This window comes from Cynocephalus volans, chromosome 5, assembly GCF_027409185.1.
Source record: "Cynocephalus volans isolate mCynVol1 chromosome 5, mCynVol1.pri, whole genome shotgun sequence".
NCBI classification, from domain to species: Eukaryota; Metazoa; Chordata; class Mammalia; order Dermoptera; family Cynocephalidae; genus Cynocephalus; species Cynocephalus volans.
The window spans coordinates 136,855,127-136,880,084 of NC_084464.1; the positions used below are offsets into that span (position 1 = coordinate 136,855,127).

At 40.4% G+C, this 24,958-nt stretch overlaps 1 protein-coding gene across 1 annotated transcript in view; it reads right to left on the reverse strand.

Annotated features, from left to right (window-relative positions):
- MAP7 (microtubule associated protein 7) overlaps positions 1-14,516 on the reverse strand; it is a 159,933-nt gene extending 145,417 nt beyond the window's left edge. Inside the window, exon 1 of the mRNA XM_063096798.1 lies at positions 14,384-14,516. Within this exon, the coding sequence (XP_062952868.1) occupies positions 14,384-14,516 (133 nt within the window). The remainder of the gene's footprint in view (positions 1-14,383) is intronic.
- Positions 14,517-24,958: the final 10,442 nt, after the last annotated feature.

A 24,958-nucleotide genomic window follows, 5' to 3' on the forward strand; every position in this document is an offset into this window, starting at 1 on the left:
TTTTATCTTTTTTCTTAAAATAATTTTTGAAACATTATAAATTATAATCCCCTTTTTAAGGCCAAAACAAATGATAAAATAGTAGACTGAGAAAGTTATATAATCCTACAAGAATGTGTAGGTAAAAAGAAGTTGGGTTATCAAGCCATAAAGTAGTATCTTCCTGAATACTGCCTGAAGAACTCAATTATACATTACAATTTCCAATGCACTTTAGTGTCCTCATTTTTGTGTCTCTGACGTAAAAGTGCTGTTTGGCTCACTAGGCTATTATAAAAGTAATTGTCAAGGGTTATTAGTCCGTTTCTGTTGCTTATAACATAAATACCTGAAACTGGGTGATTTATAAAGAAAACAAAATTTATTGCTTACAGTTTCATAGGCTGGAAAGTCCAAAGTCCAGGGAACACAGCTAGTGAAGGCCTTGGTGGTAGCAACAGTGACCCCGGGGTCTCACACGGCAAAAAATGTCAGAGCAGAGAGACACTAACCTCTCATGTGCTCTTCTTTTAAAGCCCTCAGAACCACACCCATGACCACCATTTTTAATCCATTCCCTACTGCAGGGTCCTACAATCTAATCACCTCTTCAAGGTTCCACCTTTCAATTACCATAATAGGATTTCTCACCCCTGACAGTTACAGTGGGGATTTATGCTTCAATGAGGTTGGGGGTGGGGGGCATCCAATATACAGCACAAGGATCACGAGCTCCAATGAAAATATTTGCTATAGTTATACAATCACTGAGCTTATTTTCAAATTACAAACTCAAAAGTAGAAGAAAAATAATCATTAATTACTTTTAAAAAACAAAACCTAATAATTTACATATAGGATTCATAACTGGCAAGCCGGAAAATAAGCAATATTTAAATGTAGTCCATGCAACCACAATATCTTTTCCACTGTGGGAAAAACTATCATTAGGATATTGCCTGTGAATTATATGTTAGTGTAATGTTTTTTCCTTCAGAAAACGTTTTATAAATATGGTGATATAACAAAACCAAAGTGATTGGTAAAGAACACTGAACAGCATATTTAAGCCTTGAGAAATTTGTTTTTCATGGAATCAACACAAGAAAACAAAAGAATTTGTTATGTTAAAAAAATTCTTAAAATGCCAATTTTACGTTTTCCCAGAAAACTTTTTTTTAACAACCACCATGCTACACATCTTCCCACTAATATATATGTTATAGGAAAATACAACTGGACATCAAACAGGAAGAACTGAAATATACAAGGTTACTGTGGTAATCAAAGAAAACTGGTAACGAGTTAATCTCCACCTAAGGATATACATAATTATTGCTGTGGATGGTATTAGGTATCAGTGAGGAAGAAGAGCTCAGTAAATCACAAGAATTATTAATAGTTTACACAAACTACATTTTGAGGGTCACCTATAGGGTGAAAAAGAGATATGTGGGGAGAAGGGTGTTGGTATCAGTTTTTAGAGGACTGAATCCACAACTGTGGGGGACTTAGAATGTTTTAATATTTATAAGCTTTGTGAAATTTCTGGAATCAATACAAAATAAAATTTTTAGCAGGAGGTATCTGCCTTTCCTAGTCCTAGTACTGGGAGCAGGAGCAAGTAGATACTGGAATCGGTCCAGCCCAGTTTAGGTAGGTAAACATACTCCATTATGGAGGAGTTTCCTTCACTGGGGTGCAAGAAGAATATTGGAATAAATCTCTTTGAGCTCAGAAAAGGAATGAGGCTTGGCAGGTCTAAGAGATAAGCAGCCAAAAGACAAATAGAAACAGAAAAGGTGGGGGTGGGGGAAGACAGGGTTTTGAGCTCAAACATAATTTAAGGTCAATCTAAATAAAAGGCTTTCAAGGATACCTCATCATGAATCTTTGCATCCCCACAGTTCTGTTGTGGGCCCTTGCAGGCCAAGTGGAAGATGCAGAAGACAGGAGAAAAGAAAGGAACGACAGAAAGGAAGCTAGTAGTAATTTGTTTAAGGCCAGAACTACTTCATTAAATTTTTTCATAGACCAGAATACAAATTTCTTTTAACTTGTTTCAAGTCTCCCCAAATCCATAAGTCTTAGCAGTGTAGGGAAAATGAAATGGATAAATGGTCAGGATCCCTCAGATGTTCGGAATCTTGCTGAGCATGACCTAGCCTGTTTGATGTAAATGTTAACTGTGCACATGCACCCAGGTGTTCCTTGGTTGTCTCACTCATGCCCAGGTGTTCCTGGGTTATGGGACTTGAGTATAAAGGATGAATGGCTCTGATCCACCGTGCCCCTCCCCCGCCAGGATGCCCCTATGGTGGGGCCACGGGGAGGCCACTACTGCTGGGGGAGGCCACTACTGCTGTGGGAGGCCACCACCACTGCTGTTGGAGGCTGTTGCTGCAGGAGGTTGCTGCCAGGGGCCCCAGGGATGCCACTGCTGCTGTTGCTGAGGAAGCTGAGGACTGAGCTCATGTTGACTCACTGTCAACTCTGCCAACAGCTCCCGAGATCTTTCTGAATTACCTAGTTTGCAATCTGCATGTGAGGGATCTGTGACCCAGCTGGGCACGTGAGGGATCTATGACCCAGTCTGTACATCAGGTTTGAAGCTTCTGTGGACCCTAGCCTGACAAGCAGAAATGCTGGTTTTTTAAAACTACTAAGAAAGCCACTGAATTAAGAAAACTTTCCAAATAACATTTGCTACCATTTACAGACTGCCAGAGATAGCAACAAGCGCATTTTACATATTATCCCACAAATCCTTAACAACCCTATGAGACAGGTGTTGCTATTATCTTTGACTTATGGGTGGAGTAAGTGAGGCGCAGAAGTATTAAGTACCTTGCCTGAAGCAGATAGTTAGGAGGTGGAAAAACTGGCCCCTGAGTCTGAGCTTTCATTCCTACACTGTACTGCCCCCAAGAGACCACGGCACGCTGCTCAGATGTTAATGGCCTCAAGCCAACTTTGATATATATATATTTACTTTGATATATATCCCCAATCTTAAATTTTAGAGAAAATGTTAGTACATAAAAACCCAACTTGCCCATTTTACCATGCAGAAAATTTAGTTTTTACCAGGGATCGAAGGCCTGCCACATCATAAGTACTGAAGCATTACTGTGATTCTAAGAAGGAGAGCTTCATCAGCATCAGGATAAGGAAATTAACTTTCTCTATCTGTTAACTTATCAGAGGTCAAGCATCCTGAATTTTGGCAACAACACATTCTGCCACCCTAATTGTCCTAAGGTTGGTATTGATCCAGTACACCTGCCATGGCTTCATACAGGGATGCTGGCTCGTCCTCAAACAACATCTGAATCTAATGAACTCTAAGTCTCTCGGCCCCATGGGAGGAAACAGACAATGCTATAGGCTCATCCAGGATGAACCATCAACCACAACCCAGGATGATGTTATTATTTTTTTTTCTGTTTTAACTTTCATACTCAAACATCACAGTAAAGTTTAAAGATAAAATATTCCAGAAGCATACTGAAATTCAAGCCACATACTCAGCCAGGAAATTTCCTATTGCCTAGAGCCATTAAAGTTTATCTAATCTTGGAAGAAGTTAAATCTAGGATACTAGGAATGACTAGGCCTCCACTGTTATGATTATTGCAATTCTGTCAGAAGAAAGGAATTCAAGAAACACCAAAAGTCCTGAATTAAAGTGCTGCTTTCTAAACATATCATCTAAAATAATGAGTTGTTGTTTTTTTTAAATTTATTTTTTTTGGTGGCTGGCTGGTATGGGGATCCGAACCTTGTTATCAGCACTACCCTCTCCCAAGTGAGCTAACTGGCCAAGTCTGGCCTCATTCTTTAACCTTGTTCTCCTGAAGTAAAAAGATATATAGTCCAGTAACTTTATTAACTCACTCATGAAGCATCTATAGTTGTAGTGATCCACAAGGACCACAAAATCCTCAGATGGTGCCCAGAGAGTATTCAGGTTGCTTTTCTCTTACCTATACTGCTTCACCCAAATTATCATGTCACTGGCTACATAACTGTAATTATCCTTTGACACCTGGGATTTAGTTAAATCCAATGTCAGTGGCCAACAGCCCTTTTAAATATTACCCTCTTCCTTCTTCAAAATCATATCAAATGCAAGCAGAGGTTCCTCTTCCTTCTCTTTCCTGTTGAGCTTTTAGCTGGAATACAGGCTATATGTCTTTCCCCTTATTTTCTCCCTCTATTCAAGAGAGTAAATTATGATCTAGAAGCTAATTTAATACATCCTCAATATTCACAGCAAAGTGGCAAAAGATGTCAGATGCTAAGACTGAGATGGAATAGATGAGTTGGGGTGACAGCCCTGCAGTGTGATGTGACCAGAACGACTGGCCAGCAGCAGTAAGGGCTCAGCCGACAGTGACAGAACACAAAAGTGGAGCAGACCCAAGCAGCTTGTTTTTAGGACTCCCACGGCAATACTCAGCAGCCCTAAGGAGGAAACAAGAGGCTATGCAGGGAGACTCAGAGCCTGCCATGAAGGCACAGGCATCACTGCAAGTGCATCACTGAAACGGTTACCCATGAGTTCCAGGCTTGAGAAAAGACCAGTGAGCTGGAAGAAGACTCATAACTGTGAGAACACAAGGCTCAGGAGCCTGGGGGTCACGCAGAGGATGAAGGGTTTGGAAGGCGTGAGGCTTTAAGGCAGGTAGGAGGATGAGCTCACATACACGAAGCACCTAGATCACTGTCTAGCATGGGGTAGGCACCAAATCAGCATTTGCTGAATCTGAAATCTGTGGGTGCCTCGGGGAATGTCTGAGTTCATGACATTGTAAGGAGAGTGGAAACAAGTCCCAACAAAGACCTACACTGCTGGCTGGCTAAATGGAGTTGAAGTGAAGGCCATGCAGCCTCAAAGTAGATGTGCGTGTCACTGAAACTCGTGGTAGTGGAGTAAAGATAAGTGTGAAATTACTTGGATTGTGAGAAAATGTGTAAAGCTGGTTGATGATTGCAAGTGTTGACAGAACTTGCAAGTGACCAGTTTGGAGTTCCATTCATAATTCATGCTAATGTTAATGTCATGACATTCTAAACTACTGGTTGGGTAAGGGAAAGCTATAGGATAATGCACACCACCACGTAAGAATTAGGAAAAGGATTATGCACTGTAGTGTCACAGAAGAATCAGAGGTAACAGATTCAAAAGAAGAAAACGTGATTCCCAAGCAAGCCCGGAGTGAAAACACTGAGTGCTGAGGTTTTGATTCCTAACGTCTCAACTGCCACTTTGCATCTTTACACTGCTGACGGAACGGTCTGCCCAAGACCTATCTACCCACAAAGAACCTGTTTTTCTGGGCCTTAAAAAAAAGGCTGATGCAGAGATAGTACTATAAAAGAGAAGCATAAAAGGAAATTTCTGAGGGTGGATTAATGACATGCACTGGAATGGGTGGGGGACCAGAGTAAATATGACTAGGCACACAATGGACTTTGCTAAATTAGCAGCAGCTCAGGTTCTCTTTCCAAGATGTATCCTAATCCACAGAGGGGCAGGCAGAGGTAGGAGACACTACTAGTTAAAGAACTCAGAAGTTTAAATTACTGAGGATTTTTTTCTTGTGTAAGTTCCCCTTGGCTTACAATTTATGGTTTGGAGTCATGATAGTGAATTTCAATTGTTCACAAGGAATGCAAATGCTCATAATACTTCAAACATGACAGCAATGAGTGTGTACCACAAACTCAAAGTGAACAATTCATAACGAGCTCTGGCAGTTCAAGGAAAGACGGTGGTAGAAAGTGATTCTGGAATGGTCTAGCACTAGAATTTGATCCAAGTAAGTCACTGCAGACTCTCTGAGCTGCGATGTCCTAGCTGAAAACTAACAAATCATCTCTGCCTGAAGACTAGTGGGCAAAGGTCTTTAATACAAAAGTCACTGTCATCATCAGGCAGGGTGAGGATCAATCCGATATCTTCAAACCTTTGCCAGATTCAGAGCAAAGTACTGGACCTGGAATGTTGAAAGGCCTGGCCAGACAGCCTCCCCCACTGTGCTTCTCCCTCTCTCTGGCCACTGTGTTGTCTCTAACCAGTCTTCCCACGAGAAACCAGACTAGTGCATCCAGCTTAGCACCCATGGACCAGGAGGCCCTAAACCAGCATCTGGAAATCATTTCCTTCACATTCTACAGAATAGCTCAGTGGAAAAAGAAGAACGTTTCAACTGAAAACAAAACAAAACAAAAAAACTAAAGATTAAGTTTCTAGGACTATTAATTATAAATATAAAAATCTATTGGGTTTATTCCTGTCAATTTTTTGGTCTAATTGTAGTACCTGTTCATGTAACAAATATTTAGGGAGCATCAACTATATACTAGGCTCTGTATTAGGTGCTGGGGGCAGTGTGACCCTAACGGACATTAAACAATTACTCAGCAAACAAGCACTCAATCTACAATTTGGCTGGAGAAAGAAAGGACAAGCACATGATCCTACGAGAGCACAGAATCTGGGACCTACGCTGGTCTAGGGACAACCTTAAGGAAATCACATTAATTGAAGGACGAGTAGGAGTTGGCCAGATATAGTGAAGCAGAGGGAAAAGAAGTACACACCAGGTAGTGGGAAAAGCTCTCAGTGGGACAATACCTACTACATCAGGACACAAACGTCTCTTGGCACGTACGCTTAATAGCAGTAGCATATAACAAATAATTTGGTGCTTTCACCACCATAAGTGTTCACAGCACTTACTACTAACTGACTAGTGAAAAAAACAACACTACCACAGAGAAATAAAAAGTACTGAAATAAAAGATAGCTAACCATACTTAGAACAAGAAGTCATGGTGGTGAAAATAAGCATATGAGAAAAGAAAAATGGCCTGCATAAAGCTGGCAGCCCCAAAGGACTACAGCCTAAAGCACTGGTAGAAACCTGCCCACGAGCCTAGGACATTTCCATCAGGTGATTTACACAAACACACTCCCACATCAGAAGGGAGAAAAAACCCTGCAAATTGTAAGAAAAAAAATTTGTTTTGGTTTCCAAGATGGCAGAGGATCACTGCTATTGTTCCCTGATTAAGGCAGACCAGAAGTTTTCCATTAATCCCAAGGAATAAAAGGTACACTCCCTTAATCGTATTTGAAATAACAAGTGAGGTGATCTGACATAATGGTAATTAATTTCCTTCATTTAACACAACGAAATTACAGGGTTTTGTATGAGTAATCTCCCAACAGCTAGTACATCTGATCTACATGAATAAACTCAGGACAAGGATCCAGTCACATGTGCCTATTGTAGGGAAGTAACTAAAAAGGCCTCAGAAGAGAGGGGGCCCTCCTGGAAATTTTCATTCACAAGTTAAGGTAAAGGTAAGAAATTAGGGACAATATCTCTATACTAAAGAGTCTGATTAATGTGCTGCAAGACAAGAATGATGGTCTTTCCACCAGACCATCTCCCTGGCAGAACATGTCAGCAGTAGTTATCAGAAAATGTGGGACATTCGGTTACAAATGACCATTATTATAACTATCATTTAATGAACTCATTATTTTCCAGAGTGTGTGCTAAGTGCTTATATGCTCTCTCTAATTGTTACCACCTGTGAGCACGATTTTACTAATTCCACTTCACAGATGAGAAACTGAGGCTTAGAAAGGTTGAATAACAGTAACTTGCCTATTTCTACCTGCAGCACTTTTCGTATCACATCACAGTGTCTCTCACCAAACTCAGCCTGAATTTCTAAAAACCTTGGTAAACATGGACCTGCTGCCACTCTCTGCTAGTCAGCCTGGTTAAATGTTTCCTTGTATCCTGTTTTCCCACCATATAAACTAATACCCCTGATAGTGGCAGGTCCTGAATTTCTACAGTTTTATATAGGGGCCCAGAGGCAACTATTTGTTTATAAGGGGGACACTTAAAGTTGCATATTTACTTAGATTTTAAGCTACATTATTTGCGAAGGTTTTGAAAGGGACTGACAGATTACAACCCCCCAGCCCCACTCCAAGGCACCTCAGTAATGCCCTGGATTCCTGACTTGAAAAGTAATCCTATCAGTAGTACAGAGGTGGCACCAGCCTTCATACTGCTGTTCCCAGTAATGGTTTTAGGATGACACGTTCCACTGAATCCTGTTGTTTTAATATCTTGCTACTGCTATATTAGGCCTGCATCTTTTTTTTTAATTGCATTTTTTAAAAGTTGAAACAATCAATTATACATATTTGTGGGGTACACAACTGAATATCAATACCTGTGTACAACGTGATGATCAAATCAGGATAATTAGCATATTCATCTTTACAAAATGTAATCATTCTTTGTGTCCATTAGCCAATTTCTCAAATAACCCTCTACCCTCTCCCTCTTTTCTACCTCTAGTAACCACAGTTCTGTTCTCTCCTTCTGAAAGTTCAAGTATTACTGCGATTGTTGTTTCTTATTTATTCATTTTTAAGCTCCCACTTATGAGTAAGAACATGTGCACTTTTTCTGTGCCTGGCTTATTTCACTTACCATAATTTTCTCCAAACTCATCCATGCTGCTGCAAATGGCAGAAATTCATTCTTTTTTGTGGCCAAGTAGTATTCCATTGTGTATATAAACCACATTTTCCTTAGCCAGTCATCCATCAATGGACATTTAGATTGGTTCCATATGTTGGTTACTGTAAATAGAGCTGCAATAGATATGGGAGTGCAGGTTTCCCTTCAAAATGATCATTTCCATTCCTTTACACACATATCCAGAAGTGGGATTGCTGGATCATATGACAGTTCTATCTCTAGTTGTTTGAAACCTCCATACAGTTTTCCATAATGTAGGCCTGCAACTTTAACTTAGGATAAATCTAGTCCCCCAAATCACACATACTGAAGACCAAAACTATAAAAATAACTTCCCTTTGTCTATACTCCTAAACTTCATTCCCGTTCTTCACTCCACACTGGACTTGGGGTTGTCAACTCTTTGGAATGTGGACAGAATCTATCAGAATTTTCTCACTAAGCAAATGATGCTGGGCAGATAGTCTGAAAAACAGGACTTGCATTATATAGTCACATAAATATCAGATGGTGCTCTGATAATATTTCAAACACAAGGTCTTACTTATGACCATTTTGTGACACACTTGAGCCTTTGCATCTAGGTCTAGGGTATAACGTGGTATAATTTACCTTCAAAAGTTGGCAAGTCTAGAACACAAACTTAACACATAGACAGTATGACATAAACTGGGCTCTTCCTAAACTTCTAGAAGATCTAAGAATTAGATGCACTCTCTCAATAAAATCACCTTTGTTGCTGTTACAATATTATTTTCTGCTAAATGAAAAACATGGCCAAGGTACCTATAAATCACCTGGAAAATTTCTGGTAACAATGAATTAAATTTAAAGTTGCTCCCTGAGACACACTGATATCAGTGGAAATGGATACTCAAGTAAAACTCAGACTATAACTTCCTAATAAATGTGTAAGAGTTATCAGCTGGCAGGTTCTAAGCAAATACTTAATTGTGTTTGGTTCCTATGATTGCAGCAGTCAGCTCTTTTAGCCCCATCAATTATAGCTCTCGAAACAGGCACACAATTTTTAAGCCTTTTAGCTTTACATAGCAAGCAAATTCCACTTTATATTGTACCTCACTGTACAAAAAACTTAGTTAAGTACAGGTTAAATCATGTTCCTACTGTACACAGTGATATGTATGGTAATTTTTAATTCTATGACCCATAATGCCTTGAAGACATTTGTATTCGTTTACTCAACAAATATTTATAGAAAACCTAATGAATGCAAGCAAGGATGTTGTAATTCTTGTCCCTGGCATCCCCTATTCTTTTTATTTTTATATAAATATTTTGAATAAAATATTATATTTAGGGTCTCTTTAGCAAATAAAAGTTATGCCAATCAATTTGACTTCAAGATTTCCTCCTCATAATAGAAGTCTTTGAAAATATCTTTTTGAAAATAATATCTTTTTGATATTATTGTTCTTCTAACATACACTTTTGCCTAACTGTTAATTTTTCCTGCTAAAACCTTTTGCCTAGTCCTGTAATGGCACACATAAGGACACAGGAACAGACAGTGGTGCAAGTCCTACAGAACAAAAAAGGAAAAGAAACAAGGAAATGGGTGAGAATGATTCAGAAGTGGCATTCACACTTCTTGACACAGACTCCTTTTTGAAAACAAAAAGGCTCATGACGTACAAAGAAGACATTACAGTTGCTAGATTGTCACTTACCCAATAGGAACGTAAGTGGTAAGTGGCAGATTATTTTTCATCTGGAAACCCTACCTGGCAGAAATTCTACCTTTACATTGGATAAACCAAAAGAAGGGACGTCACTACAGTCCAATAAATACACATTTTAACAAATTGGAGAGGTGGGGGTGAGGAACACAGTTTCTCAGAACTACTGTGTCCTAATTTCAAGGAGAAATTGTATTTCTTTACAATTTAATCTGTAATTAGCTAACAAAAGGGGTAGAAAACATTATTAACCCTCATATTAACAAAGTAGTCAATTAATACCACCTTGTAAATATATACCTTCATTTCTCCAAAGAAAAATGATAAATAGTATGATAGAAAACAAAACAGAGTAGAATCTTTGATCTATTATTAAGTAAATGCAATTTGGTAGAGAGTAATATGACTAACATATCAGACACCATGACACAGTATTGTCGAAGTAGTTACCTTGAAAGGACAATTCCAATACTATCAACATTTCTTAGAATTTCTGTTAGAAAGACCTTGAGAGCCTGTGAAAGTTATTTTTAAATGTTAAGTTTACTACCTTAATTCAATAATGTTCCATGTACTCTGCAAGGTACAAGGTATAAAGAGGAGCAGTCCTGGCCCTTAAAATGCTTACAGTCTAGAGAAGGGTATGATTGTGTGCATAGAAAATTTCATTACACAGAGATAAGTGCCAGGACAGAAGTAAGTACAGGACTTGAGGAACTAAAAGAGCACAGTGAGGAGCTGCCCTTCTGTGCCAGGAAGGGGGGAGGGGGAGGGGATGAGAGAGGGAGAGGAGGGAGGGACATACTTGTCTTCCTCCACTAGAGAGTTAACACTTCTGAGAGCAAAAATCATGTCAACTATCTTTGCACTGCTGCCACAATACACAAGCAGAGTAATCTGCAACAGGGCGAGCATTTAACAAATGCTGGTTTAGGGAGAAAATGTCTCATTACTTAATAATCACGCTGTGCTCAGTGAAATTCACCATAAGGCTGGTTTGCCTTGAAACATATCCAAGAGCATGTAGCTACCGCGGTACTGAAACCATCTCTCCAAGCAGTCCTGAGGTCAGCATTACACGGAGGCTCGAGGTTCTGAGGTATAAGAGCAATAACATAAGCCCAGCTTATGCCCAGCAATAGCCCAATGACTATTTAAATTACTATATGTTAAAAATAGTAAGGTATGTAAAACATTTACATTCCTACTGATTACACAGAAGAGTAATTACTCGAAGAGTTGATCTAGTCTATCATCTAAACAAACTATTGCCACCCCATCAGGTAACTCTGAAGCCATCATTTAAGAGTCTAGATGGTAATCACCATGTTCATTCTTATCGAGTTCAGTATAATAGTTACCCAACAGTATGGGTACTTGTAAAGATGGTAGCTGTCATGAACCCAGGATAATCCTGGACAGAAGCATTCAGCTTATTGAATTTAGACAGCAAGCTTCTTTATTACGGGTAATGATAGAAAAAAGATATTGAGCACGAAAACCAGGTTTGGACATGGTTGGCTGATTAGGCCATGGAGTGGGTAGAAAAGAAAACAAAAATTTCTAATTGCTTATCTTAATAGTCACACATAAAAGATAACGTGTGTCATCTTGCTATGATGCTTTGCAATAATAATTTAGAAAATAGGAGTCTATTAAAAGTTGCAAAAGATGGTACAGGCAATTAGTGACTGGCAGAAATAATATTCAAAAAAGTGGAATAATAGTTAAGTGGAAAAGGAAAAATGAAATTCTCTATAAATCCAGGTTACCGTGTTCCCTTGCAGTGAAGAGGCAGTCTCTCCATGATGCCCTTAATAACCACATACATTTCAAGACCCAACCATATCCAGCACCAGGAAGCAATAAGGATGAACAAAGCGGAAAGGACTCAAAAAATAAAAGCTCTGTAGACTAGAACTTTGTTGTCCAAAAAGGTAGCCACATGTGATTATTTAAATTAAAATTAACTAAAATTTTAAAAAGTCAGTTACCCAGTGTACTAGCCATATTTCAAGCACTCTATACCCATGGTGGTTACTGTATTAGCACAGACATAGAACACTTCCATCATTTTTTTATTGAAGAGAGCTGAACTAGAAAGTAAACACTCCTATTACTCAGATAGGCCTGATGAGAACCTCAGAATAAACACCAATAGTTTTATTCATCAAGCATTATTAGAGATACTCAGGGTTGTTTATCTGCTTATTTTATTGAATGTGTCATAAATTAGAGATATTTGGGACATACAGGATTTTCTCCCCTAGTCTTTTTTTTTTTTTTTTTGGTGTGAACAGGGATAAAAAGGGTAGGGAATCAGAAACTCCTTGATTTAAGTTTCTCTTATCCAATAAGCCACATAAGTTGCCCAAAACAGATTTCTATAAGCACCTACTTTCCTCCCCTTCCTTTTATTTTATTATTATTTTTTTGTGGCTGGCTGGTAACAGAGATCGAACCTTGGACTTTGGTGTTATTAATGCCACACTCTAAGTAAACCTACCAGTCAGCCTCACCTTCCTTTTAAATAAAATACTAAAAGGCAACTAGGGAAAAAAACAAACCAGGAGGCAGGAAGAGAAATTCAAGAAAATTACTAAGAACAAAATCGATGGCTATCCTCACAAATCAGGAACGTATCCAAAAAGATACTGTGAAAACAATTCAACAAATTCACATTAATTTTAAAAGTTACCAGCTCCTCAGAGGCCAAATATCTTGCTACTGACAATTTAAAGTTTCAAGTTTTCATCAAGAGCAACACACTGTGGTTCAACTATCTAATTCATGGACAAATAGAATCACATCAGCCACCTTCTATTCACAGCATCATTAGATTTCTGAGGTCATTTGTTCCTCCAATAGAAGCCATGTCTGATAGTAAATAAAAATCAACTACAGTAGTAAGATTCTACTTATTAGAACTTCCCTGTATACAGTCTTTTTATTTAAAAACCAAATAAAAATATACTTTTGGATTTAAAGCAGATGGTTTCTATTACATTTAATAAAAGCAAACTAAGATTCATTTAGGAACCAAGAAAAAGAAAGCCAGTAGTCTTCAGACATCGGATTCTATTAAACATTCATTCTATCACTGCTTAAATATTTGCTTGCTACTCTGCTACCACAAAGGAAAATTTGATATCTCAGGGACAGAATAATTTGAATGCAAGCTAAAATTTAATCGGCACGTAAAAACAACAAAACTGATAGCCCATCTGCTTAAGAGAACAGCTTATATATTCGGGGGAAGAGGGTTGAAAGAATTAGGATGCTGAAAAACTTAAAATGCAAGCCTTAAATCCCTTCTTCAAAAATGCATGATGTTGCCCTCTTTGACTGATAATTACAGCCCTGGGAGGGAGGCTTTGAGACAATACTGAAGATGATGCCGTACACAGAGACTCAAGAAGCAGGCAAGCTGCTGCTACATCTCATCATTACAAAAGACCACAGGCAGACCTCTCTTTTCTGTACCCAACACGTTTCATCCTCTACAAATGCTCAGTAGCATAGTTATCAGAAGTTATAAAACTCCATGGTCCCCTCCTTGGCCCCTAGCTTTGTCCTCTATAGTCACCCTCAATGTTTGTTTTCCTCCTTTTTGCTCTTCAGGATAGAAAAGGAAGTTATGTCTTGACCTTCTCTCTGCCCATGGAAAGGCTGTACTCTTATGTCACTTTACCTACCTTATCCCTTTTAAGGAGAAACTCACTTCATTAAAGTAAGCAAAAATGATCTAATGCACCTAAGGAAGGTGGGGAGATGTTCTTTTAATTCTTGATAACTCAGATCTCCTCCTCCTGATGAGGATAGAGTCATCGGTCACTATTTGACTGAGCCTGTGAAAATTAAAGATCTCGGGGCTTGGAAAGTAACTTAGGTCAAAAAAAGGAAAGTAGCTTACCCCAAATCTACCAAATCTGCAAAAATTGCTCCCCGTTTCATGCATCCACAGCCCTACAGAGTGTGTAAACACCACCAGCAAACTGTGCTAGGAAGTCATAAAACTCCCTACAGCATGCACTACGAGCATAGTTTATAAAATGTGCTATAGGCAGTGTGGAAATCAGGGGCTGGATCCAGCTCTGACCAAAGGGCAGAGATAATGCATACCTTTCGGTCTTCCGGAATTTCCATTCTTTTGCTGTTCATCTTCCTCATTAATGGTGAATAAACCAAGGGGAATTGGCCTTGCATTGGTCTTCTTCAGTCTCTCTTGTCGGATAGCTGTAGCTGATCCAGGCATACTGCTGCTACTTGTTTTTTAATTATTATTATATTAAAAATATATGCTTATGTAATTGCAGCTCCCAGGAAGCTGCTAGTTTCTAAGCTGCCAGTTCATTTGAGCACTTGTAATAGATCCCCTATGGGTAAACAGTGTGCAAACAGCTGACAGATACTACCAGCCGCTTGGCAACTGAGGCCCTGCAGTTCCCCCTCACCTAGCAGCAGCCCCCACACTCTACCTCCCCTACAAGCCCCCTCCCACTCAGTCCCCCATAGGCACATGTGCTGGCTAGTGCGCGCGCGCGCGCACACACACACACCCCTTCCAGAAAAGCCTTATTAAAGGCATGCGGGCTCAGATGCTTCCCTCCACTGCCTAACCTGTTCAATCAGATCCCAGCTTCTCCTTCCCGCTGCGGCACCTTTCCTCAGTCTTCTCCCTGCTCCGCACAGTAAAATGTTCAGCACACAGCAGAGAGGGGCAAGTATGATACGCTGCCCTTAACAGTTGCCCTGACAACCTTGACATCTCCTAATCAGGGAGGATCGGCAGCGGCTCCATCTCCCGGGCGGAGGCTGAGAAGCGGCAGCCTGCGGGATGCTGGCTCCTTCTGGGAACTCACCAGCAGAGGGTTACAGCAGCCAGGCAGCTCCCTCTTCCTCTCAGCCGCACAGCAGCGGACTGCGAGGAAAAACGGTGTTCTGCTTGCACAAGCAGCAGCGGACTCCTCAGTATGAAGACAGCAGCCTGAAGGCAGGAAGGCTTTTTCTTCTTTTCTGGGGCAGGTTGTCTATCACAGCAATGTTTGTTTGCAAGCTTCTGGATGAACGAAGGCATGGCTGGTACCCTCCACAGCTGGCTCACCTTCCTGACATTCTTACCACCCCAGAGCCTGCATAAACACAGGTTTGGCAGCACCTGTCACGAGGACCCGCGGTGCAATGTCCCTGAGACTCTCCAGTGAAGGCAGGCAAGGGGAGAACTGGGCCTATTTCCATCCCAGAGATCACAATGTGGAGCACCCCCTCTGCAAGTCAAGTTGAAAGGACAGAAATGAGAAAGGAGAATACTCCAAAGGGGAAAAAACGGCTCGATTATATGCTGCATGCTCCCCCAATCTCCACTGCTCTGGGCAATCACTGACAGTGGCGCTGAGCAATTCTCAGCACTTGACCCAATTTTTGTTCTTTTTGGACTGTTTTCTCCAAAGCACATGATCATGTGATTGTTGTTTTTTCCTGAAATAAGCTTTCTTACTTTAAAGTTCTCTATTTCTATGCTGCTTAAAATTTAGCTGTATGCAAAAAAAAATTTACAATAAATGACATTTTAAAATGCCAACAGCCAAATTAAGAAAAAAATTTTTGTTGTTTTTGTTTCTTCCTTTTAATCAAAACATCCCCAGACACTCCCTTACTTTTTGTCAGTACTTAAACCTAATTACACCAGAGGGGACCTCAGGGATTCTAAGGCAAGTAAAACACCCTTTCTAAATCCTTTTTGTGAAATAGTAACTTTGGATAATTCACTGAACTCCTCTTGCTTCTTCAGTTTTCTCTGTAAAATTGGGTTGATGACATCATTTACTTTATGAGATTAGTGAGGATTAAATGTGTAGAGTTAGCAGTAAAAAGTGCTTAATAAATATCAACTGTTGTTACAACAAATGTATTATAAAATATAATTAATCCATTTTTTGCTTTGTAATTACCTTCAGTTCAACTATCAATTGCATGAAGGAATACTTCTATGTTTTTACCTAGTCATACTACCCAGCTGGTGCTGGGGAGGTATTAGGCTGGGGGATTTAATTAAGTTAAGACGTGTTTAGATCTGTGGCTTGGAGAAATGCAGGAAATTTCAGGTATAGAATTTATTTAAATCGTATTAATCTGTGTGATAGGTTTTTGGAATAAAATAGAATGGAGTTTTAGAGCTGAATAGGTCTGAGAAAGCAACTGAATCAGCATCATTTTATGTGCAAGGAAACTGAGGCCCATGAAGTGAAATTCCTTGCTCAGGTGAAACGTTAGTTGGTAGCAAGTCTGTAATTAAAATTTAGGCCACCTCTTCCTAGTCCAGCACTTTTCCTTATGACAAATGTTTGGCCTATGTATTTTAGAATCCTACAACCTCTCCAACTTCTGTGGAGATGGAAGGAAAGGGAGGAGGAATGCCTCTGATATTGAAGATCTTGCTGTTTAAGAAACAGTGGATACAAATTGTAAATTTAATGTACTTCCATAATTTCCAAAATGGCTTTTTTTTTTTTTTTAGAGTATGTACAAGCTAATGTTAAAAGCATTTCCTGGGGGAAATGAAAGCCTAATCAAAGCAGACCAAAAATCACCACCATCATATATCAATGAGGCAGTGTGGGATAAAGTAAAAGAACAGAATGATATCCTCAGTTGGGTTCAACTTTATGTTTGCCCTGTGCTGGGTGTATTAAGTAAGGTACTTTTGTCAGTCACGACAGCCCTGAGAGGAGTTATCACCACCTGACAGACCAGGAAACTGAGGTTCAGGGAGATTAAAGTCAAATAGCTAGTTAGCTCACTGAGTCAGGATTAAACCCAGGCCCATTTGCTCAAAAGTCAAGATGATTTTGTTCTGCTGCCTTGTAAATCCTGACTCCAACATCTACTAGCTGGTCCCAGGCACAGCTGTGATCAGTCCCGGGGAAGCCAACAGCCCAAGAGCAAATGATGATAAAGGATTTTTTTTTTCCTATCCACGAAGTACACATTTTTCCACCTCATTTAAGACATAAATACATTTGAGACTAGTCTCCTAAACACTCAAACCCAATCTTTAAGGGATATAGGGGTTGGCCCTTATACAATTCCAGGAATACTGTGACTTGATCCCTGTAGCTGTGTGGAGCTACCATCTCCCTCTAATTTCCTTTTCCTTTTACACTAAGAACCAAAACAAAGGCAAGTGTGGAAAGGGGAATGGTGAGACCTTAAATTTAAATATCCCCCAAAGTAAAATGACTACTACTCTGAATTCCTGAACTCTCCCCAGCACTAATAAGCATTTTCAATTGGATGTGGCACAAAAGTCTTTGCATGTCACCTGCAGATATAGAATCTTAGTTCAGTCCCCATAGGAAATGGGGCAGGTAGAACTCCAATACCAGTAAGGTCTTACAGTTGTTTTGTCTCAATTGATAAAATAGTAAATAGTGTACTAATGGAGACTCTGTACAAACGAGAGAACTGAGAGTCTGCCTAGTGCAGAAGAGTAGATTTTTACAATTAGACTGGCTTTATATGGAGAAAAAAACGTTTGCAGTACAATCATACAATGGACTCACATTCATAGGTAAAAATGGTACCACTCAGCTACGATAAACAAAACAGTCCAATAGGCCTTTGAGCAACTGCTGTCCCCACCCCCTTAGTCCACAATGAATTTATGTCTCTTTGTCCTCCTACCCTGGCTGAATGGCATCTCTGGCCTAGATCCAATCCATGAGATGGGTGAATACAGAACAAATTTGCTGATCTTTAGGGGAAGTAACCTCATGACTTAACAGTGTGGTATTAAAAGATCACACATGTAGGCATACACACAGGCTTCTGTTCACATTTATGCTTCCCAGGCTCTTATTCTGTGACCAAAACATTGAAAAATAGCATAGCCCATAATGAATCCAAGAAATCTGCTTAATCAGTGAGAAACGCACCTAAAATTTTCCTTTCTAAAAGCCTGATGAGCTTTACAAAAACATTATTGAAAGGGAAAAGAGCCTGATTTGTACTATTCAAGGAATATAGCTGAAAACAGAAATTATTACTGCTGGATTGAATGGCAAGTCACTGGTTAATTACAAGTTCTATGTGAATGTATGAGTTATTTTCTTTGCAGGGGGGGGGTCCAGAAGTGCCAAAATTCTTTTCCACATTTCTACATTACAGGAGATGATTAATTCTTTAACATGACTGGACTTCAGTAATGTTTTAAGTACTTAATGCATCTCTCCAAAGTAAGCTGCATTACTTCTAGCAGTAGTTTTAGAAATATTTTAATGCAACTTATAAACCTCATATGGTTTAAAAATGACAAAGCCAGAACAGGGTGACACGGAATCAAACAACCCCTAAGGAACAATGGTTTCCAGCTGGTTCTTTGCCATTCCCATTCTTGAGTTTAAAGGGCTCCCTCACAGTTTCCCAGAATGATGCCACTTACTGATGGCTTCTGTGGCAACAAAGGCACAACATTCTGCCATCTTGCAGAATTATGCATAGCTTCCAAGAGGCTGCAGAATAAAGAAATACTGCACAAAGAAACACTGACCCTTTGAAAGGAAAATAAAAAAGCAGGTTTGCTTTGATCTTCTTTATTTGACCACCTTTTGTTAACAGGCATATAACAAAAATAGTAAACACTACCCTAGTAGTGGCAATGCCATCTGCCAAGAAGTACTAGGTCCCTGCCGTGCCTTTTATAACATTTCTATAAATCTTCGCTGCATATTGAACACTTTACGGTGCCAGGAGTCCATTTTCCCATGTCTGCTCTACTACAACCAAATCTTAAACCCTAGAGGTTCATTTATATGAATGCAAGGTGTAGTTACTAAGCTTTCTTTTAAACCCTTTCCTAAACATTAGGTATTACTAGGTAAGTTGTGAATACTAGGAAATGCCACATTAAACTTTAACCCAGTCTAACCTGTTAGAATGCATCTCGGCCCTCTTGTTCACTATTCTCATTGATGATACTTTATTAACGTATATTACATGAACTTTTGGATTCCTTGATAAAAGTTTAAATGTGCATAGAAGTTCCTCTCCTCTAATGGTGTTACTTTTGTGAACCTAGAAATCTAATTTTATAGATTCCGAATGAGGCAAAGAAATCAATTGCTGTGTTCAACGGAAGATTCACACAGATGCCTAGGGCTATGTTTCTAAAAGTTACCTAATTCATCAATGGTCTTCAAGCAGTGAAGTGTTTATTTTTATTGTTGAGCCATACCACTAGAAAGATAAGAAAATTAAGAAACTGTGGTTCCTGGTCTTGCTTTAGGAGTTGTGAAATCAGGACAAGGATGCCGGACGGGGTGCTTTGGGAGGATGACACTGGACAGGAGACAGCAGCCAAACTGTATCATGTTCTTCCACCAAATGAAGGCAATGGGGAGCCTTTGGAGGGTGCTGACAAAATGTTGATCCAGACAGGCCAGGATGGACAGGAAGGAAGGAGAGACTGACACAGGGAAACCAGTTACATAACTACTTTGTCCAAGCGGAGAAAAGGGATCTCAAGTGGTGGCCAAGTGGGTAGATGGCAAGAACAGGAATAGGAGACCCATCATGTTTGTTTTTTTAACAGGCACCCCTCTTACAGTGTGGAGGACTTATTTCAGAGGGCTGAGCATGGATACCAAGTTCCTGCAATAGTCTGGATGAAAGCTGGAGAAGTGGGCAATGGAAAGGAAATGTGGTTAATGTTTTTCTTAAGATTGATATGAGAACAAGGGCTTTATATCTGTAGATAAAACAAAGGTGAGACACAGAATCAGGTCCAAAATGATCTCAACAGACTGCAATAATGGGCTATATCTAAATAGATGAATACAGTAGGGATAAATACGAACACTTCTTTTTATATTAAAGTTCATTGCACAGGTATACAGTGAAGACTTCCCCAAGCCGCAGCAGAAACAAAGAAGGAGGGCACTTAGACAATAAGCTCACTTTCAGCCTGATGAGGCAGTAAATATCCTAACAGTATCACAGGCTGTATCTGCAGACACCCAGCATGCTGAATAGGGGCACAAGCCTTCCTTATTTTCTGGTCCTCACAACACATGGTTCTGAGCAAATATTTCAAGTGGGATGATAAATGAAAACACATTCAGAGGAGAATGACCTAGGATTTATCATATAAATGAGAAAAAAAGAAATTTTCTATGAGAATAGAAGGCATTTCCTCTGAGAAAAAAGACATGACTCCAGAGGAATAAAATTACTCAATTAAATGTTAAAATAAGTAAGAATTTCCACTTTTAGTGTAGTTCTGGAAGACAGAACTAGGACCAGTGACTAGAAGTTACCAGAAAGTAAGAAGCTCTGCTGTTCATCAGTGAAGACAGCCACACACAAACACTGATCTGGGATGATGTTGGATTAATGCACTGTGTATAGGTTGGTTTTTTAGATCTCTAGAGTCTTTTCTGATCCTGCGATTCCATGACTTGATAAAAATGGAAACTTGAGTTACACACCCAGGGAAAACACTCAGGCAGAGAGAAAAAGCAAGACTCAGAAGTCCTTCCCCTTCTGTCACTGTATCTCTGAACATACTCCATGTGGCTTCATTTTGTAGACAACTGTGCAGTTGTATTGTTTTATTCATTGATGGCTTAAGGTTTTAGACTTAATGATAAACAACTAAAACAACAGAAACTTCACACAGTGTTCTGGTTAGAAGAGGATCACACTACACTGATTTCTGAAACTGCAGCCTGCAGACTTCCCTCATTCTCCCACCCACCTGAAACTTAATGAAAACTTACTGATAACAGCTTTTCCCTCAATGAGGTCATTTATTATGGGGGATCACTGTGGCTATGTGACTTGAGATTTAAAAGTTCGCAAGTGGAAAGCAATACCAAAGAGCAGCAAACCAATTCAGTTTATTACTTTATGGGCATTTTAAGGACAGTGATAGTCCTTAGTCTCTTTAGGCCACTAAAAAACCGGACAGGTCAGGAACAGTATATTCAACATTCATTTCAAAATTGAGACTTTTCCTCAATCCTATCCTTTGCTACTTTGCCACTCTTCCCAATTCTATCTCCTAAAAGTACCCCAATTAAAAGACATCAATTAAGATTTTTTAACTGAAGATTTAATATCCTCTGATTTTACCTTAAAAATCATCATATAAAATTAATTTTTAAATTTTATCTCTTAAAAATAATTAAAATGATTTGCACCCTTCTGGGGGAAAACTGATTTTCTTTCTGAGGATCAGTGTATCAATCTGTTTCTCTGGAAAGAAATATAATATATATATATTTATATTATTTATAATGTAATATATATACATTATATATTATTTATATATAATAATTTACAATCATTGATTTAAAGTAAAGATTACACTTGTTGGGAGTTTCAAGATGGCGGCGGCTACGGCGGCTGGCGCGGAGTAGCTGAGGTGGAAAAGGTGGCCACTGGGCCTCAGGCAGCCGGGAAACTTGTGGACCTTCCTCTGGCCAGCTCTTAAGGGAGGACTGCTGCTGCTGGCCGGTCGTGGGGGCTCAACGCCACTTTGCCCCCGGCAGGAGAGGCTGCCTCATTTACAGGCAACAGCTTTGAAGTGTGGAGCAGGAAAAGAACTGATTCTTAGCTGCAAAAGCGAGTCTTGAAACAGGGAACACGGCGCCAGGGCTGCTGTGGATGCACCCAGGATCCCGGAGGCTGGGGCCGCACTGAAGGCGACCAGCTGCCCTATTCAGGATTCGAGGTTTCAGGCCGGCATTAAAGAAGATTCCTGGGAGCGCCCGAGCGGCGCCGCGACTGAACAGCCCGAGGCGGCAGCGCCGAGAACACGGAAGGCAACAAACCAGAGACAGAGCGAGCGCCCGACCTGGCACAGCACTGTGAGTGATCCCTGGCACAGCTCTGTTCGGGGGGTGAATGCCCACGCAGCTCCCGCATGCACCACCAGGCCACTCATTGCCACGGTGCTGCCTCCATTTTCCCAGGTGCGGGCAGCTCTGCCCTGCTCGGCCATCACTGAGCCCATTTGCTTGGCCTGGCGCGGGGCTTTCCGGACCCTGCGGGCCGACCTCCTCTCCCACTCCCTCCGCAGTTCTCTGGCAGGGCTGGGGGTGTGGGGCGTCCCGACCAGTTTTGGGAGGGCTAGGAAGTACGGGCGGGCCGACTGTCACTCCACCACACCCTGGACTCCGGCCCCGGTAAACTTCCTGTTACTGGGAGGCAGATACCATCTCTGCGACCACCAGTTTGGAAAAAAGCCTAACGAATTTCTGGTTGGGAATAGTGTGGTAGGAGAGTTCCCAGGTCCGCTTGAACCTGCCGGAGAGCAGGCTACAGGCGGGCACTAGACTCGGTTTATACCGGGGGGATACAAAGGTGAACAAGACCCGAGAAAGATCTACACAGTGCTACAAAGGCACCCAGAGAGACCGGTCGTCTGTGCCTAGCAGAAACCTGGTAGACTTCCTGGGCGAGGCGGTGCTGAGCAGGGTCTTGAAGGCCCAGCTGATAGACGAGGGGTGCAGAAGACACGCCCCAGCCCAGCACAGTGTGCACAGAGGGGGGAGACGTGCGGCTAGGGAGGCGGAGACTCGACAGAAACCACACACCCGGTGGGGTCGCCACTGCATGATCTAACAGCCTGGGCCAGAGCACACGGAACGGGGAGAAGTCCTGTACAGAAAGTGAAAGCTCAACAGAGATCACACACCCTGTGGTACGTGATCCACCAGCCCAGCAGAGTACAAGCTGACCAGAAAGGTGGATCCCCGGAGAAGCCCAAGACCCGAGGCAACCACACACACAAGACACTAGAGGCCAACTGAGCAGTCACGGTGGGAGCCATACCAAATTGGCAACCACAGCAACATCCTAGTTAGTCATTAGTCTTAAACCGGTGGACTGTGAAACCCCCTGCCACAATGAATAAACACCAAAAAAAAGACACCAGAAATACAAAAAATCAAGAAAGTACACCACCAAAAGTTAATAAATCTCATACTCTAGATCCTATAGAACAAGAAGCCCTTGAAATAACTGACAAGGAATTTCGAGTGATAATTCTAAGGAAACTGAATGAGATACAAGAAAACTCAGCTAGACATCATGATGAAATGAGGAAAAGTATACAGGATCTGAAAGAGGAAATATACAAGGAAATCAATGTCCTAAAAAAAATGTAGCAGAACTTGCTGAACTGAAGAAGTTATTCAGCGAAATAAAAAACACAACGGAGAGTTTAACCAGCAGGCTTGTCGAAGTTGAAGAGAGAACCTCTGAACTTGAAGATGGGCTGTTTGAAATAACACAAGCAGACAAAAAGAAAGAAAAAAGAATCAAGGACATGGAAGAAAATCTGAGAGAGATATCAGACAACCTCAAGCGCTCAAATATCCGAGTCATGGGTATTCCAGAAGGGGAGGAAAATGGAGATTCCATTGAAAACATATTCAAAAAAATAGTGGCAGAAAACTTCCCAGGTATAGGAAAAATCACAGATCTTCAGATCCAGGAAGCTCAACGATCTCCAAACGTATTCAACCCAAAAAGGCCTTCTCCAAGACATGTCATAGTCAAATTGGCAAAACTCAGAGACAAAGAGAGAATCTTAAAAGCTGCAAGAGAGAAGCGTCAAATCACCTATAAGGGAGCCCCAATCAGGTTAACATCAGACTTTTCATCACAAACCCTAAAAGCTAGAAAGGAATGGGATGATATTTTCAAAATACTAAAAGACAAAGATTGCCAGCCAAGAATACTCTACCCTGCAAGGCTATCCTTCCGAAATGAGGGGCAAATAGTATATTTCTCAGACAAACAAAAACTGCGGGAGTTCACTACCACAAGACCACCCTTACAAGAAATCCTCAAGGGAGTACTGGGTTTGGTTCCTGAAAAATAACTACCACTGCCATAAAAACCTAAGAAAAATCTAAACCCGCTAGTACAATAAAAATGGCATTCATGAAGAGAAAACAAGCTAACAAAAACACTATCTACAACCTAAGGAACCAACAAACAAAGAAACCAAACAGTAAATCAGAAAGCAAGGAACAAAAGACACCTAAGACAACCAAACAACCAATAAAATGCTAGGAATAAATCAACACCTTTCAATAACAACTCTTAATGTTAAAGGCTTAAATTCCCCAATTAAAAGACACAGACTGGCTGACTGGATCAAAAAGCAGGACCCAACTATATGCTGCCTACAAGAGACCCACCTCACCCATAAAGATTCACACAGACTAAGAGTGAAAGGATGGAAAAAGATTTACCATGCAAACAGAAAAGAAAAACGAGCTGGAGTGGCTATTCTTATATCTGACAAAATAGACTTTAAACTAAAAACCATAAAAAGAGACAATGAGGGACACTACTTAATGATAAAAGGACTGATCCATCAAGAAGACATAACAATCATAAATATGTACGCACCCAATGTTGGAGCAGCCAGATTTATAAAACAAACTCTATTAGACCTAAAGAAGGAAATAGACACTAATACCATAATAGCAGGGGACCTGAACACTCCACTGTCAATATTAGACAGATCATCTAGGCAAAGAATCAGTAGAGAAACACAAGATCTAAACAAGACTCTAGACCAATTGGAATTGGCAGATATCTACAGAACATTCCACCCAACAACCTCAGAATATTCATTCTTCTCATCAGCACATGGATCATTCTCCAGGATAGATCACATAT